We start from the raw sequence: 12,905 nt of genomic DNA, 5'->3' as shown, positions 1-12,905 counted from the left end.
GAGTCCCCTTGCGTCCGCCTGCCCGGTGAACCCCTCCAAGCCAGTCGACGACCCGTTTCCTCGACCTCATCGCTCCGTACAGAGCCCCGAGTGGCCATCAAGCCGCCAGCCATGGCAGCCACCATGGCGTCCTACCCGTACGACGACCCGACGATCGATCAAGCCCAGCGGGACTATCTGAGGAAGCTGGCCAGCTTCGCCGAGGACCAGGACCTCTCCGAGGACCTTCGCTCGTATGTCCGGGGAATCACAATAGCGTTTACCGCCTTCGCCGCGTTCGTGGTCGGCTTGCGGTTCACGGCGCGCCACCTCCAGGGTGCGAGGTACCTGATCGACGATTATACGATGCTGGCTGCGTTGATCATCTTGATCGGGAACATGATCATGAACCTGATCTGTCAGTGAGCCCCCGTGAAAGGTGCGCCGGACTTTGGCTGATATGATCGCTTTAGTGGTGGATGGGGGCATCGGACTGCATTCTGGCCGTCTTACGCTCCAACAGATGCAGTTTCTCGACAGGGTGCGCATTCTTTATTCACTCGTCACCACCCCTTGATAACGACAGTTACTGACCTCTCTATGCATTCCAGACCATGATCGGCGCCGAGATCCTCTATGTCAACGGCGTCAACGTGTACAAGATTGCGCTGCTGCTTCTCTACCTGCGCATCTTCCCGATGCCCGAAGTTCGAAAAGGGGCCTGGATCTGCGGGAGCCTGACGACTCTCTGGACGTTCGCCTGCGTCATCGCCGCCTCGATACAATGTATACCCCTGAACAGGCTCTGGGAACCCTGGAAATCCGGGACGTGCATCGACCTGTTCCTGACGCAGCTCTGCATCGCCATACCGAGCATCATCGTCGACATCGCCATTCTCTACCTGCCGATCCCCCATGTCTTGAAACTGCAGATGAACCGGGCTCAGCGTATTTTGGTTCTTTTTACTTTCCTGCTCGGAAGCTACGTCGTTTTCTGCAGTGTCTATCGCTTCCGAATTTTTCTTTTGTACACGAGAAACGACATACCCTGTAGGTTGCCCGGACGACATCGCGGACTGGACTACCAAAGGACTGTACTGACACACCACTAGATTCATTGGCCCAAGGCCTTGCATGGAATATCATTGAGATAAGCAGTGGCATAGTGTCAGCTTGCTTACCGACGCTGGTTAGTCGAAATCAAAACGAAACGCTCTCACAAGGACAAATCTAACACACCTCTGATACAGGGCCCTATCGTCCGGATTTTATGGAAGGGGCTGCTCGACTCCGCTCAGCGAAGCGGAATGGACAAATACGGCTTCAACTCCTCCAACAAGAAATCGGGCGTCAGGTCGGGAGGCGTGACCATTGGCGGCGGCCAAAGGTCCGGAAACGCCTCCCACGCCCGGGACGGCTCCAAAGACTGGTCCAAGTTCTCCGACGGGAACAGCAAGCCCAGCTTCCGCGAGGAGGCCAAGTACGGCATCGGACTCCGGACGATCGGCGGGGGCGACGACGACCGCAGCTCGCGGAGCTCCAACGACGTGGAACTCGTGCCGCAGAGCACCGTCAGCGTGACCATCAGGAGCCCCGCGAGCGCCAACTTCCCGGAAAACGAACCGGCCCCGACGGCGAGGGAGCACTACCACGGGAAGAAACTCACGAAGCAGAACAGCACGTCGGGCGCGTACCCTCACCTGGACAACAGGATCTGGCAGCACCGCGAGGTCGAGGTGACGACGGAGCCGGTCGAGCCGGAGTCGATGATTCCCGAGTTCAATAGCAAGAGGAGGTCGGGAACGGGAATGTGATGAGATGGTAGCTGGCAAAAACATACCCGAGTGGATGGGATGTTTGTTTGTTCACAAACTTGTAACCATAGTCCATACTAATTATGCCAAACGAGCAAAAGGGGGAAAAAAACAGAAAAATGTTTACAAAACAAAACAAGTTCATTCAGGATTCATCCAGAGCAAATTTGATGGTTGGCCGTCTCAACCAGTCTCTTTTCCGAAACGGTGAGCGAGGCTTGTTGGTAGCCGCAGAACCAGCTGGTGGAATTGGCGATTTCTTTTCATACAACTATTCAGCAGAGGTAAGAATCAGATAAGGCGGTTTTGGAGAGTCTCAGCTGTTCATCACAAGAAACAATGCTGAATCGGTTGATTTGATAGCATCTTGCTAACCGCATTAAGTCAAAAGATGTAAGAACGACATCTAGATACTGCAAAGCTCTTCTCAAGTCAAAGAAAATATCGTGCGTACAGCTATATTTATACACATGTATCCATGGCTGGCTCTTCCCCGCCGAGGGCTATTTTGCTGAACACAGATATACATTACAGGTACTTTTACCGGCATGCGCCCCCAGTCGATGGCAATGATCTAACAACGTCTTGCGTCAACAGGTTTAGCTTATAGCAATGAGTTTGCTATATAGGTGTAGAGTCCAGAAGGCCTACTGCTCTTGCTGGGCTTGCTCTTGCTCTCTTAGCTGCTCCAGGTCCTCTTCGTCAGGGAGCTGTCTCACAACGAAGATTAACCCGATCGCAAGGGCAATCATCAGAACCCAAATGGCGTAGCCGCCGAGAACCTGCGTTCCCGCCCCAACGGCAAAAAGACTCGCGAACAAGGCCGGCGAGAAGGACCTGATGACGCTCGTGCCGGTCAGCGCCAGAGCATTGATCGTCCCGAGGACCTGCGGGCTGGGCGACACATCGTTGAGGGCCAGTTGGACGGCGGTGAAGCTCATGCTCACTCCGCTGCCGATGGCGAGACCGATGGGCGCAATGATCCAGAATAAGGTCACCAGGCCGGGGTCGTCGACGCCAGCCTTGAGACAAAGATTGCCGAGCGGGCAGAGGAGGAAGAACAAGGGGTAGGCGTAGGCGCAGGCGCGCAGGACGCCGTTGGTCCCGATGCGGCGCTGCAAGGGCGGAAAGACGATCAAGAGCCACAGGGCCTGAGAGATGCCGTTGACCGCCATCATGATTGAGAATTGCAGGAACACGAAACCGAAGCCGCCAAGCTCAACGGGCGTGTACCAAAAGACGGGGACGATGGCGGTGTAGGCGATGGCAAGGAGCATGATATAGCCATAGACGTAGAGAACCTTGCCCACGCCCTTGGACTTGACGAGTTGCGCAATGGATGGGGTGTCCTTCTTGGGCGCCGTCGACCCGTTGTCACTCTCGTCATGACGTTCCCTCTTGAGCGTTTCCTCGACGAAGAAGAAGCTGGTCAGGGCGGATGTCAAGCCAAGGGAGCCGACAACAAAGCTCGGAAGTGCATAGGGGTAGTCGAGGAAGAATTGGCCCTTGAAGAGTCCTGGGTATTGGTGCGCCGGGTCGGCGAGCGCACCGCCCAGGAGCGGTCCTAGGAAGAGGCCGAGGTTGCCGCTGAAGGCAAACCAGCTGAAGGCCCTGGCCTGGGTCTTCGGGGTGCTGTGCTCGGCGATCATGGTGCGCATGGTGACGATGGTGCCGCCAAAGACGCCGGCGAGGCAGCGGAAGAGAACCATCTGCCAGATGGTCTGGGCCATGCCGAAGATGGAGGTGGCGAAGGTGACGCCGACGAGAGAGAAGACGAGGACGGGCTTGCGGCCGACGCGGTCCGACAGCTTGCCCCAGTAAATCATGACGATGGCCTGGGTCAGGGAGAAGAGCGACTCGATGAGACCGCTGTAGAAGCCAACGTCCGGGATGGGGAGGTTGCCGTTCTCCTGGACCATTTGGTTGATGTACGGGAAGATGGAGAAGAAGGCCATGGGCTCGACCAGCCGGGCGTAGCACAGCAGGAAGATCTGCCAGCCCGGCAGCGGCTTGTCCTCCGGGTCGTCATCCTGCCGGTCGGGCTCGTTGAGGGTCGTCGCCTTGGACACGTCCGGGTCAGCGGTCGGGGCGATGTCGCCGACGGCCAGCAACGGCGTCGTTTCCGTCGCGTCGGTTCTGTGGGACGCGACGGCCCCGTCATCTCCGCTGAGAGGTCTCTGGTGAGAAGACGCCATGTTAGCGACGGTAGTTCGGAGCGCCGTGCCGTGCTCTGTTTGTTGGGGGTCTGTTGCCGAACTTTTTGGACTGAGGTTGCAGTCGGTGCAGCCTCTGTTGAGGCTTAAATAAGGTGATTACTTCTCTAGGCACAAGCGTGACGAAGTGGCTTGGCAAAGAAATGAAACATAGGCATCGAGAGAGAGGCGCGTCGGACTTTACAGCCTTCCTCTTGTGGTCATCTCCCCGAAGTTCCCTAACCGAATCGCGTGGTTCCGCCGCAAGGATGGACCGCTCTAGGTAGGTACTGTTACGGCCACTAAGAGACAGAGGGAAATAGGGGAACAGACGACACTTGGTTATGCATACATAATTATCCATTTAAGCATAACACTGCATAAGCATACCCTGTTATGGATAAAGCTAAGCAAACGGGGAACTTACACCAGGTCTAGAATGCTTAATGTTACCAGCTATAGTAGGTTGCTTATTTGTCTATAGTGTTCCTTGTTCACAGCATTATGTCTTGAAGCTCTTGTCTATTTAATGCAGCCAATGGGCGTTCGAGCAAGATGGCGGCAGTACCGTATTTGAGGCCTACATGATTCAGGCTGCATCCAACTATGGTCCCCTATAATCGACAATACAATATCCGACGATATCTTCCATACCGTGGATATTTACACGGCTGTCCCGTATAGCCAGAATTACTCACGAGTTCTTGGGATGGCCGTGACGAGCAGTGGCTCCGTCACTACCGCCGCAACCCACTCCTTTCTCTTGGGAAGTTGAACCGGCTGCCAGTCGGAGTTGATCAGCCCGGCTGCTTGTGCCAATCCACCGCCATCCTCGTCTGCGTGGATGAGAACAAAACTCTCCACCATCTTTGCCAGGCTCAAGAACAACTCAAAGTAGGAGAAGCTGGAATCGGAGTACGTTAGCCGCTCGTCGGATGTTGAAGCGTGTCGAGAGACCTACTGGTTGCCAATGCAAATATTGGGCCCCTTGGAAAATGGGACATAGAACTTGTCTCGTATCGGGTTCTCGGTAAGAATTGTTCCCGTCTCATCAATCCAGCGATAGGGGTCGAATAGCTCAGGGTTTGGAAAGGCATACTTGTCTCTGAGATACCAGATAGGCGAGGAGGTAACAACGGTCTGGTGGAAAAGGTGGTTAGCATTAGCAATGAATCATTGCGTGTGCTCTGAAGCCTTACTCCTTCCGGTATGAATTTCCCACAAAGCTCAACGCCGCCTTCCGGAACCACGCGGGGCAGCATTGCAGCCGCAGCTCCAGCCCAGCGGATACCTTCCTTCACACAGGCCTTCAGTCGGGGAATACTCTCCAAAGCGCTCATGTCTGTGGGAAACCCAACCCGTGCGAGGTCTTGGTACAACTTCTTCTGGTAGGTTGTATTTCTCGAAAGAGCATAGAGGATGTGTGCCAATGAGGCAGACGTTGTATCTGTCCCCGGCCCGAGGTTTTCCTTGGCTTCAGACAGGGCGGTCTGCGTTGGCACACCAGCAGAGACCATGACGTTGATCAGATTCGGGAACGGCGATTTTCTCTCAGGGTCTTTGTTCTTGACCCATGCTTCGCTTGTCCACTGAGAACTCAAAGCAGTTAGTTGCTAGTATCTCCTCGCGAGAATATTGGGTGTGGTGGTAGACCTGGTCGTATTGTTGCAGTCCCTTTCGAGAAGATATTTTCGAACCCTCAACGTGGCAGAGTATGTCTTCAATACTTAACCAACGGTCGTACAGGACCGGGAAATTCATGAGCTGCAGTTTGTTAGCGAGAACACGGCCAACAGTTGAGGGACTGACCAGGGGCATGAATGTTGCTTTCTTGTCGTTCTTGGAAACGATCGGAGTCTCATGTCCTTTGGACCAGGAACGGATGGCATTGAGTGCTTCTCCAAATGAGAATTCCGCTATCATTGTCAGCAAAACTTGTCGAGACATCACATCATGAACTCTCCACCTCATCTTACAAATGATATCAGCTTCGAGAGCACGACAAGCGGGCCCAACGTCGAAAGGGCGCTGTTGTTGGCCAACTGCCCTGACAAACTCGTTGACATGATGCAGCATGAGGCCTTCAAGGTTTCCGATCTTGCTGCGGCTGAAGAGCTGGCCAAGAATCCTGCGCCTCTTCGAATGTTCCTCTGGGTCTCTGGTGTCGCATCAGTCATTACCACTCTGGAAGGACACGGCGCTGGTCATACGTGATGGAAAACAAGGCGGGATGCCCGTCTTGAACAAATTCGCCGTAATTCCGGGGGTCTTTTGCAAACCCGCTATTGACGCTATGGATCAGGTCATAAATGTCGATGGAGTAGAACGAGAGCTCGTTCGGTCCAATGCGGACGATGGAGCCTGCCCAAAAATTGTGAGTTTTGGGGAACAAAAGAAACGTCAAATGGGGAGGGATACCTAGCTTCTCATGAATCTTTGGCAGGTCAATGGTGATCCTGCCACAGTATTCTTCGCGAAAGGCCCATATCAGCCGGGAGTACCCCGCCCCCCAGCCAGCATTGGGTATATGGGACAACGGAGACGCATGTGCTCGATGGAAGGCCTTCACAAAATCAGTATATTTCTAGGGGCTGGTTTACTCTCGAGCTTCACCTTCACAACTGTTGCTACTATCACGCACAGCAGACCCAGACAAGTCAGAGTGAGGATCGCCATTAGTGAGTGAATCTGGTCGTCGATGATGGCAGGGTAGCGATCAGTGTGTATCGGGCTATCGAAGCAATAAGTCAAGTTGGCATGGATCCAAGGTCCGGACCGGTGCTAGAGATAAGTTGTTCCGCTGGCCTCGGCGATTTGCTCGTAACAAGAGTGGCGCGGTTTATCATGTTTCCAAAGCCCAGAGTTTCTCTTCTCACGATGGGTACATTGCGTTCTCGGAACACCGATTGCGTGATGGGCGTCTTCCCCGGAGGTCGGTCGAGCCAAGCCGCAATCAGCATTCGCTCCGGCATGCTTACTTTGACTGTCTGAGATCAGGGGTATGTGGAACGACTACGAAGCCAGGGTCGACTGACAATTGCTCATGGGCAGCTCCCAGTACCGTTTTCTCATCACGCATAGTACCGCGGCGTTGCCACTCAAGTGTAGTTGCTCGTGACTACCTTCACATTCGGTCATGTAATGTCACAGGTCGTCCCTCAGTCTTGGACCGTGTTCAAAGCAGTGATACAAATAACAGAAACTCGGAAAGCGGTGAATTCAACGCTCAAACCCGGCCGGTCCCCAGTACGTTATGTTCTGCTCCGTTAGGCCCATTTCGGTTGCTAACAACAGCGTGCTGCTAATGCCGTTTCGTATCGACTACCGATGCCGCCATCCAGTCCCACATCGCGCGACAAGGTGCATCCGTCATTGGAGGTTCAGTCACTAACTTGCAAAAGCCGGCCATACCCGTCCCGCTTGAAAGGATTTTCCAACGGCGGCCGGTTGTGCCGATGGCCGTATTCCTATTCTTAATATTAAGACGTCCCCGTCTTCTCCGCTTCTGCATTCGTTCACCGCGACGTCGCTCATTCGCTCAGCTCGGACCAACACCAAGACTTGCGACCAAAGATGGCCGTCGATCGCCAAGATGCAAGTGTCGCCAAGGATGCAACGCTCTCCCAGAGCGACGAAGAGCAGGAGTCAACCAGAGACGCGCGAGTCTTGGTAAGTGGTCAATCTTCGGAGCAGGTGCCTGCAATACTCTAGCTGACTGCGAACTTGTAGGAAAACTTGGGCTACAAGCCGGTAAGCTGGGTGATGCTGGAATAGGCGGTGAATGTCAAGTCGACTCACTCTTCTAGGTCTTACACAGGACGTTCAATGTTTTCCACAACTTTGCAACAACATTCGGTAGGCATATTGTTGCAAACGCTTTTGATTGACTGAGCTAGGAATTGACTGACTTTTTTTCCCGTAGCCGCTCTATACTTCATTGGTGGCGTCCGAGTTACCTTTGCCACGGGTATAGCAGCAGGAGGCAATCTCGCATACTGGTATACTCTGACTTCTCTTATGGCTGCTGCCATCGCATAAGGTTGTCGACTGATGAACGTGTAGGACGAGTTTCCTGGTGACCTGTGTCTTCACCTTCATCACCGCTGCCGTAATTGCAGAGATTTGCTCCTCGCTCCCTCTTGCAGGATCCATCTACATGTGGGCAGCCGAAGCCGGAGGACCCCGTTACGGCAGGTTCTTCGGCTTCATCGTCGCGTGGTGGAGTACCACAGCCTGGACAACGTTCTGTGCCAGTACGTCACATCATATCGATCAGGCGATCCGGGACATTTGGCTGACACAACTCCCAGGCAACACCCAATCTGCTGTCAACTACATGCTCTCTGTAAGTCGCCTCTACAACCAAGCACCAGTCGTCGTGTATCTGTCCTATGTCTAACAACAACCCCGCAGGAGATTGTGGTCTTCGATCTCGACTTCCCGTCAGACACATCAAGCGTCAAATTCCGGGCTGTCCAGTGGATAACCACAGAGGTGATGCTCGCTCTGGCAGCCATCTGGAATCTCTTGCCCCGTGAGTGTTGATCCAAGTGGTGCAGGATGGATTCGCGTCTCGCTAACGCCAGGTTCCAGCACGCTACTTCAAGTGGATCTTCTACATGTCCACCTCCTTCGTCCTCCTCGACTTTGTCCTGAACATGATCTGGTTGCCCGTTGCAACCAGCAAGAGCGAGTACGGCTTCCGCTCGGCCCACGATGCCTTCCTGACCACCTACAACGGGACGGGCGCCCCGGCGGGCTGGAACTGGTGTCTCTCGTACCTCGCCACGGCCGGTATCCTCATTGGTTTCGACGCTTCCGGACACGTGGCCGAGGAGACCAAGAACGCCAGCGTCGCAGCCGCGCAGGGCATCTTCTGGAGCACGGTCACCAGTGGCGTTGGCGGCTTCATTGTGGTGATCTTGTTTTTGTTCTGCGTTGTAAGTCACCATGCGGAGCATAGAGAGAGGCCTCGCGGATTGACTACTGACAATGGTTACTCTTCAGCCCGACGCGGACACTTTCTTCTCTTTCGGAAGTACTCAGCCGTTCGTGCCCCTGTACGCAGCCATTCTCGGCGAGAGAGCGCACATCTTCATGAACATCATCTGTATTGTTGCCCTCTGGTTTGTAAGTCTCGACTGTGGATCTAGACCAGACCTTTATAAACAAACGCTGATACAAACACAGAATACCGCCATTGCCGTTCTCGCTGCATCGCGTCTGGTCTTTGCGGTGGCCCGCGATGGCGTCCTGCCCTGGTCCCCTTGGGTCTCCAAGGTCGTCGACGGGCAGCCGCGTAATGCCGTCTTGGTCGTCTGGGGCGTGGCCTCCGTCATCACCTGCACCATCCTCCCGTCGTCCGTGGCATTCACGTCCCTCGTCTCGGCAGCGGGAGTCCCTTCGGCTGCCGCCTACGGTCTGATCTGCATCTGCCGTCTTCTCTTGACACCGAAGCACTTCCCGAAGCCGGCGTGGAGCCTGGGCCGTTTGAGCAAGCCCTTCCAGGCCATTGCCGTTCTGTGGAACGGATGGGTTGTGGCGGTGCTGTTCTCGCCGTATGTCTTCCCCGTCGAGGCGTCGACTCTCAATTATGCCCCGGTGATTATGGGCATCGTGACCATTTTTGCCATTCTCTCTTGGTGGTTCATCCCTGCCGATAAATGGCTTCCGTCCCAGCGTATCCAAGAAACATTGCTTGCTGGAGAGCGGGCAGCTGAAGAGTAGGACTTTGTAAAACGATGACACTTATAAAGAATGGAATTGGCATTTCTCGACATTTCATCCAGTACAACAAAATGTTCTCCACGCTAAAGTCTAAATTGTATCAATCTCTATAATTCTAATCTGTCTCTGAGTAACTTTGAGCTTCATGCAGCTTTTACCAACCCATGATCAAACCTTGTGATACCTGCAATGTGATTCAATTCTTCACGGCCAAAGGCTGAGCGGCCACCACCTCCTCCCTTTTCCCCTTGTCTTGCGTGACAGCCGCCTCGACGTCGGGTCTTTCCGAGTCGGACCCTAGGGTCGAAGAGTCTTCTTGTGCAGTGGGCTCGTTTGCCAGCCTCATCTCCAGGTCCGGATGCTTCAACTTCCATCTCTTCATGTACCACGTGCCAAACATCAAGAATGCCCACATGGCGACCTCGAACACGGTGGCCGCGGGGTATCCGTGTGGGAACCGCGGTGCCTCCACGGTCGGGAACGTGAACAGTGGCACCCAGATCTGTCCGCAGAAGCCTAGAGTCATCATGGAAGAGATGATGAGACCGCGTTCACCGTAGTTCTCCTTGAGAGTGGAGTTGAGCCAGGAATACTGTTGTTCATCCGTTAGTTAGTACAAGGCCATATGTCCTCTTTCTGAGCCGTTGCTGCAACATACCAAGATTGGGGAGGCCATTCCGGAGAAGCCTCCAAAGTAGAACGCGCAGAACTTGAGGATGTCTGGGACATTCCATACCGACAAGACGATACACGCGAAGAGCACAAAGGACTGTGATCCGTTAGGTAAGCAAGCGCCTCGAGGACGTGCGAGACAGTTCAGCACTCACTGCTTGGAAAGTCCAGAGCCCGCGGATACTCAGACAACCTGCCAACGTGGTTCCTAGCCAGGAGGATAACGCGCGCAGAAGATCGATGAAGGTCGGCAAGATGTTGACCAGTTCGATCGAGTAACCAGTGCTCCGGAGCCACAGGGCCATATAGCCAGTCCAGTAATGTGCCTGGCACAAGAAGCTGTGAAATATCAGTACAAATGCGGGAGGTCATTCAATCGATAGAACGCGGGCGTTAACTAACATGTAACAGGGAACGCAGATCCACCACATTGGGCGGGAGAGCGTGTACTTGAACGTCTTCCAGGTGATGCCTTCCTGCTCGACGGTCGGGATTCTCTTCACCGCCAAAGCGTGTTCGTCCGCGGTGAAGTACCATCTCCTCGGTGACGAGGGCAGTCCAGGCCAAAAGGCAAATCCCAAGAAGGAGATGGGCAAAGTGATGATACCTTGCACGATGAACAGCCAGCGCCACCCAGAACGCCCCATGACGCCGTTCAAGTTGCGGTGGATCGCTGCGAGCAGGTAGCCGGAGAACATGGAGCCGAGAGAATTGCCCATGAACCAGACGCCGGCACGCTTGAAGAGCTCCTCGTTCTTGAACCAACTTCCAACTAAAGCAAGGGGGGCGGTTAGCAGGTCGAATATGTAAAGCCCGCTCTCGTACAGAAACCTACGAATGAGATGAGTGCCCCCAAAGGAGGAAGCCTCAAGGAATCCCGTGATGGCTCGTAAGATGTACAGGTGCCAGTTTTTCTTGATCTCGGACTGAGAGAAGGCGATGACTGCCCAGATGATTTGCAACGAAGGTAGCAGGAACGGAGCACTGTACAAAGTTAGAAACATAGACATCTCATGTAACAGTGCTGTCAATATAGAACGTACATCTTGGCCTTGGTCTGGAGGGTCATGAGAGGGATTTGCCCAATTACGTAGGCCGTATTGTCTAGTCTCCAGTCAGCATTTTGAGTTTCGAAGGGGTCATCATCGCGCGGACAACTTACACGCTACGACGTAGTAGTTCAGCTCATTTCCGCGTGCGTCGAGCTCTTCCCGCATGCCTGAGACGTATGCATTGGTGATATTTTGCTGGCCGAGAAACTACTGACGATTAGTCTCGCGCGATTGGGTTGAACCTCAGTCAAGGGCATACTAACTCTGCAGAAGACTGTGCGTGCCAGCCGAATTAGTCACGGTCTCTCGAGATGTAGAGCGGACAGGGACCATTGTGACTTACAGCTTAAACTTCCGAAGACGAGAATTGCGAGGTCCAATTTCTTGAGCAGCTTCTTCTCCGCCGCTGGGTAGTGGGAGGCTGTTGATGTCAGACAGTCAGCCACGCTTTTCAGATAAACTACTTGGACAGATCCGAACAACTCACGATACCAATCGAACACGGAGACGACCACCGCCCCCACCTTGTTCTTCTTCACTGATTCGATGAAGCCCCCCATTGTCGAGAGATGCTACTGCCAGGCACTGGTCTGTCTGCAGGATCCAGCCACGTCCGGCACTTCAGCTCGAGAGGCGTTATATACGTCCGGCTGAAAGAGGAAACCGCTCGAAACTCTTCCTCTCGCTTGATGTTCGCCATTATGTCAACACGTTTATAAAGGCTCGCCACTCCCGACCCTGGTCGCCCGCCAGCATCGAGCGGCGCGGCGTGGTTGTCCGACATCTGTCCGTCGGAGCTCACCCGCCTGGCACCCAAGGGCCAACGCCGTGCCGTGCACACGCACGCCCAGGAGTCTCGCCCAGTATTCGCCATCATGCCAGGAATGACGAGCGTCCAGTCGTGCCGGGGGAGGATGCGGGATAGCGGGTATCGCCAACGCTAATAATCTCCGATCCGGCAACGACATCGTATCGTGAGGCCCGGTGGGCGAGCGGTCGCGAGCCCCACGTCCACGCGCCGCCGAACTCGGTGGTTTCCCCGGCAGACGAGCTGCGCTCGCGGAGAAGGAAACGCCCGCTGGTGATTGGAGATGATTAATAGGTACAGTCCCCCCTTGGCGTGGATCTCGGTGCCGTGGTGCAGAAAAAAGCCGACGACAACGGTATGACCAGGGGGAGGGATTGGTGATTGCGCCATCCGTTATCAGATGATGACATGCGGCGATCGTGCATCTCCAAGCGCCTCAACCAAACAGAGCCGTCTTGTTCCGTATTGATCCCGCGGGGTAATCTGCAAGTGCTTGGTCATGAACAGACGCGAAACGAAATCAACATGCTGCCATTGGCCTTCCGATGGCCGAGGATTTAACGAGGGGGGGGTGCGAGAGGAGCTACCGTAATAGTTTAACTCGAGGAGCTTGCGAGACCCGGTATGGCGACACCCGGAGTCGCAGTCACGGTTGATAGTT

General features: G+C 54.4%; 6 protein-coding genes across 6 annotated transcripts; 3 read left to right on the top strand and 3 right to left on the bottom strand.

The window, feature by feature from the left end:
* Nucleotides 1-111: 111 nt before the first annotated feature.
* On the top strand, nt 112-1,793 carry CH63R_10751 (Integral membrane protein; the record flags this gene model as incomplete). Its single annotated transcript, XM_018305725.1, has 5 exons — nt 112-397; nt 453-520; nt 591-1,029; nt 1,092-1,168; nt 1,230-1,793. 5 exons carry the CDS (start codon nt 112-114, stop codon nt 1,791-1,793), a joined length of 1,434 nt encoding a protein of 477 aa, XP_018155149.1.
* A 647-nt stretch (nt 1,794-2,440) lies between these two features.
* CH63R_10750 (Major facilitator superfamily transporter) lies at nt 2,441-3,988 on the bottom strand (the record flags this gene model as incomplete). Its single annotated transcript, XM_018305724.1, has 1 exon — nt 2,441-3,988. One exon carries the CDS (start codon nt 3,986-3,988, stop codon nt 2,441-2,443), a length of 1,548 nt encoding a protein of 515 aa, XP_018155148.1.
* A 687-nt stretch (nt 3,989-4,675) lies between these two features.
* On the bottom strand, nt 4,676-5,908 carry CH63R_10749 (TRI11 protein; the record flags this gene model as incomplete). Its single annotated transcript, XM_018305723.1, has 4 exons — nt 4,676-4,889; nt 4,947-5,125; nt 5,185-5,574; nt 5,795-5,908. 4 exons carry the CDS (start codon nt 5,906-5,908, stop codon nt 4,676-4,678), a joined length of 897 nt encoding a protein of 298 aa, XP_018155147.1.
* Nucleotides 5,909-5,938: 30 nt separating this feature from the next.
* On the top strand, nt 5,939-6,199 carry CH63R_10748 (uncharacterized protein; the record flags this gene model as incomplete). The annotated part of the gene is made up of 1 exon (XM_018305722.1): nt 5,939-6,199. The coding sequence occupies one exon, from the start codon at nt 5,939-5,941 to the stop codon at nt 6,197-6,199; it is 261 nt and encodes an 86-aa protein (XP_018155146.1).
* Nucleotides 6,200-7,558: 1,359 nt separating this feature from the next.
* CH63R_10747 (Amino acid transporter) lies at nt 7,559-9,712 on the top strand (the record flags this gene model as incomplete). Its single annotated transcript, XM_018305721.1, has 10 exons — nt 7,559-7,654; nt 7,715-7,735; nt 7,792-7,840; nt 7,908-7,983; nt 8,048-8,238; nt 8,296-8,330; nt 8,399-8,519; nt 8,579-8,925; nt 8,993-9,115; nt 9,176-9,712. 10 exons carry the CDS (start codon nt 7,559-7,561, stop codon nt 9,710-9,712), a joined length of 1,596 nt encoding a protein of 531 aa, XP_018155145.1.
* Nucleotides 9,713-9,908: 196 nt separating this feature from the next.
* CH63R_10746 (Major facilitator superfamily transporter) lies at nt 9,909-11,996 on the bottom strand (the record flags this gene model as incomplete). Its single annotated transcript, XM_018305720.1, has 9 exons — nt 9,909-10,304; nt 10,371-10,481; nt 10,540-10,723; nt 10,787-11,368; nt 11,428-11,488; nt 11,547-11,643; nt 11,700-11,710; nt 11,780-11,857; nt 11,924-11,996. The coding sequence occupies 9 exons, from the start codon at nt 11,994-11,996 to the stop codon at nt 9,909-9,911; spliced, it is 1,593 nt and encodes a 530-aa protein (XP_018155144.1).
* Nucleotides 11,997-12,905: the final 909 nt, after the last annotated feature.

Source organism: Colletotrichum higginsianum, assembly GCF_001672515.1.
Source record: "Colletotrichum higginsianum IMI 349063 chromosome 7 map unlocalized unitig_7, whole genome shotgun sequence".
NCBI classification, from domain to species: Eukaryota; Fungi; Ascomycota; class Sordariomycetes; order Glomerellales; family Glomerellaceae; genus Colletotrichum; species Colletotrichum higginsianum.
This window is presented reverse-complemented; position numbering and strand designations above follow the sequence as displayed.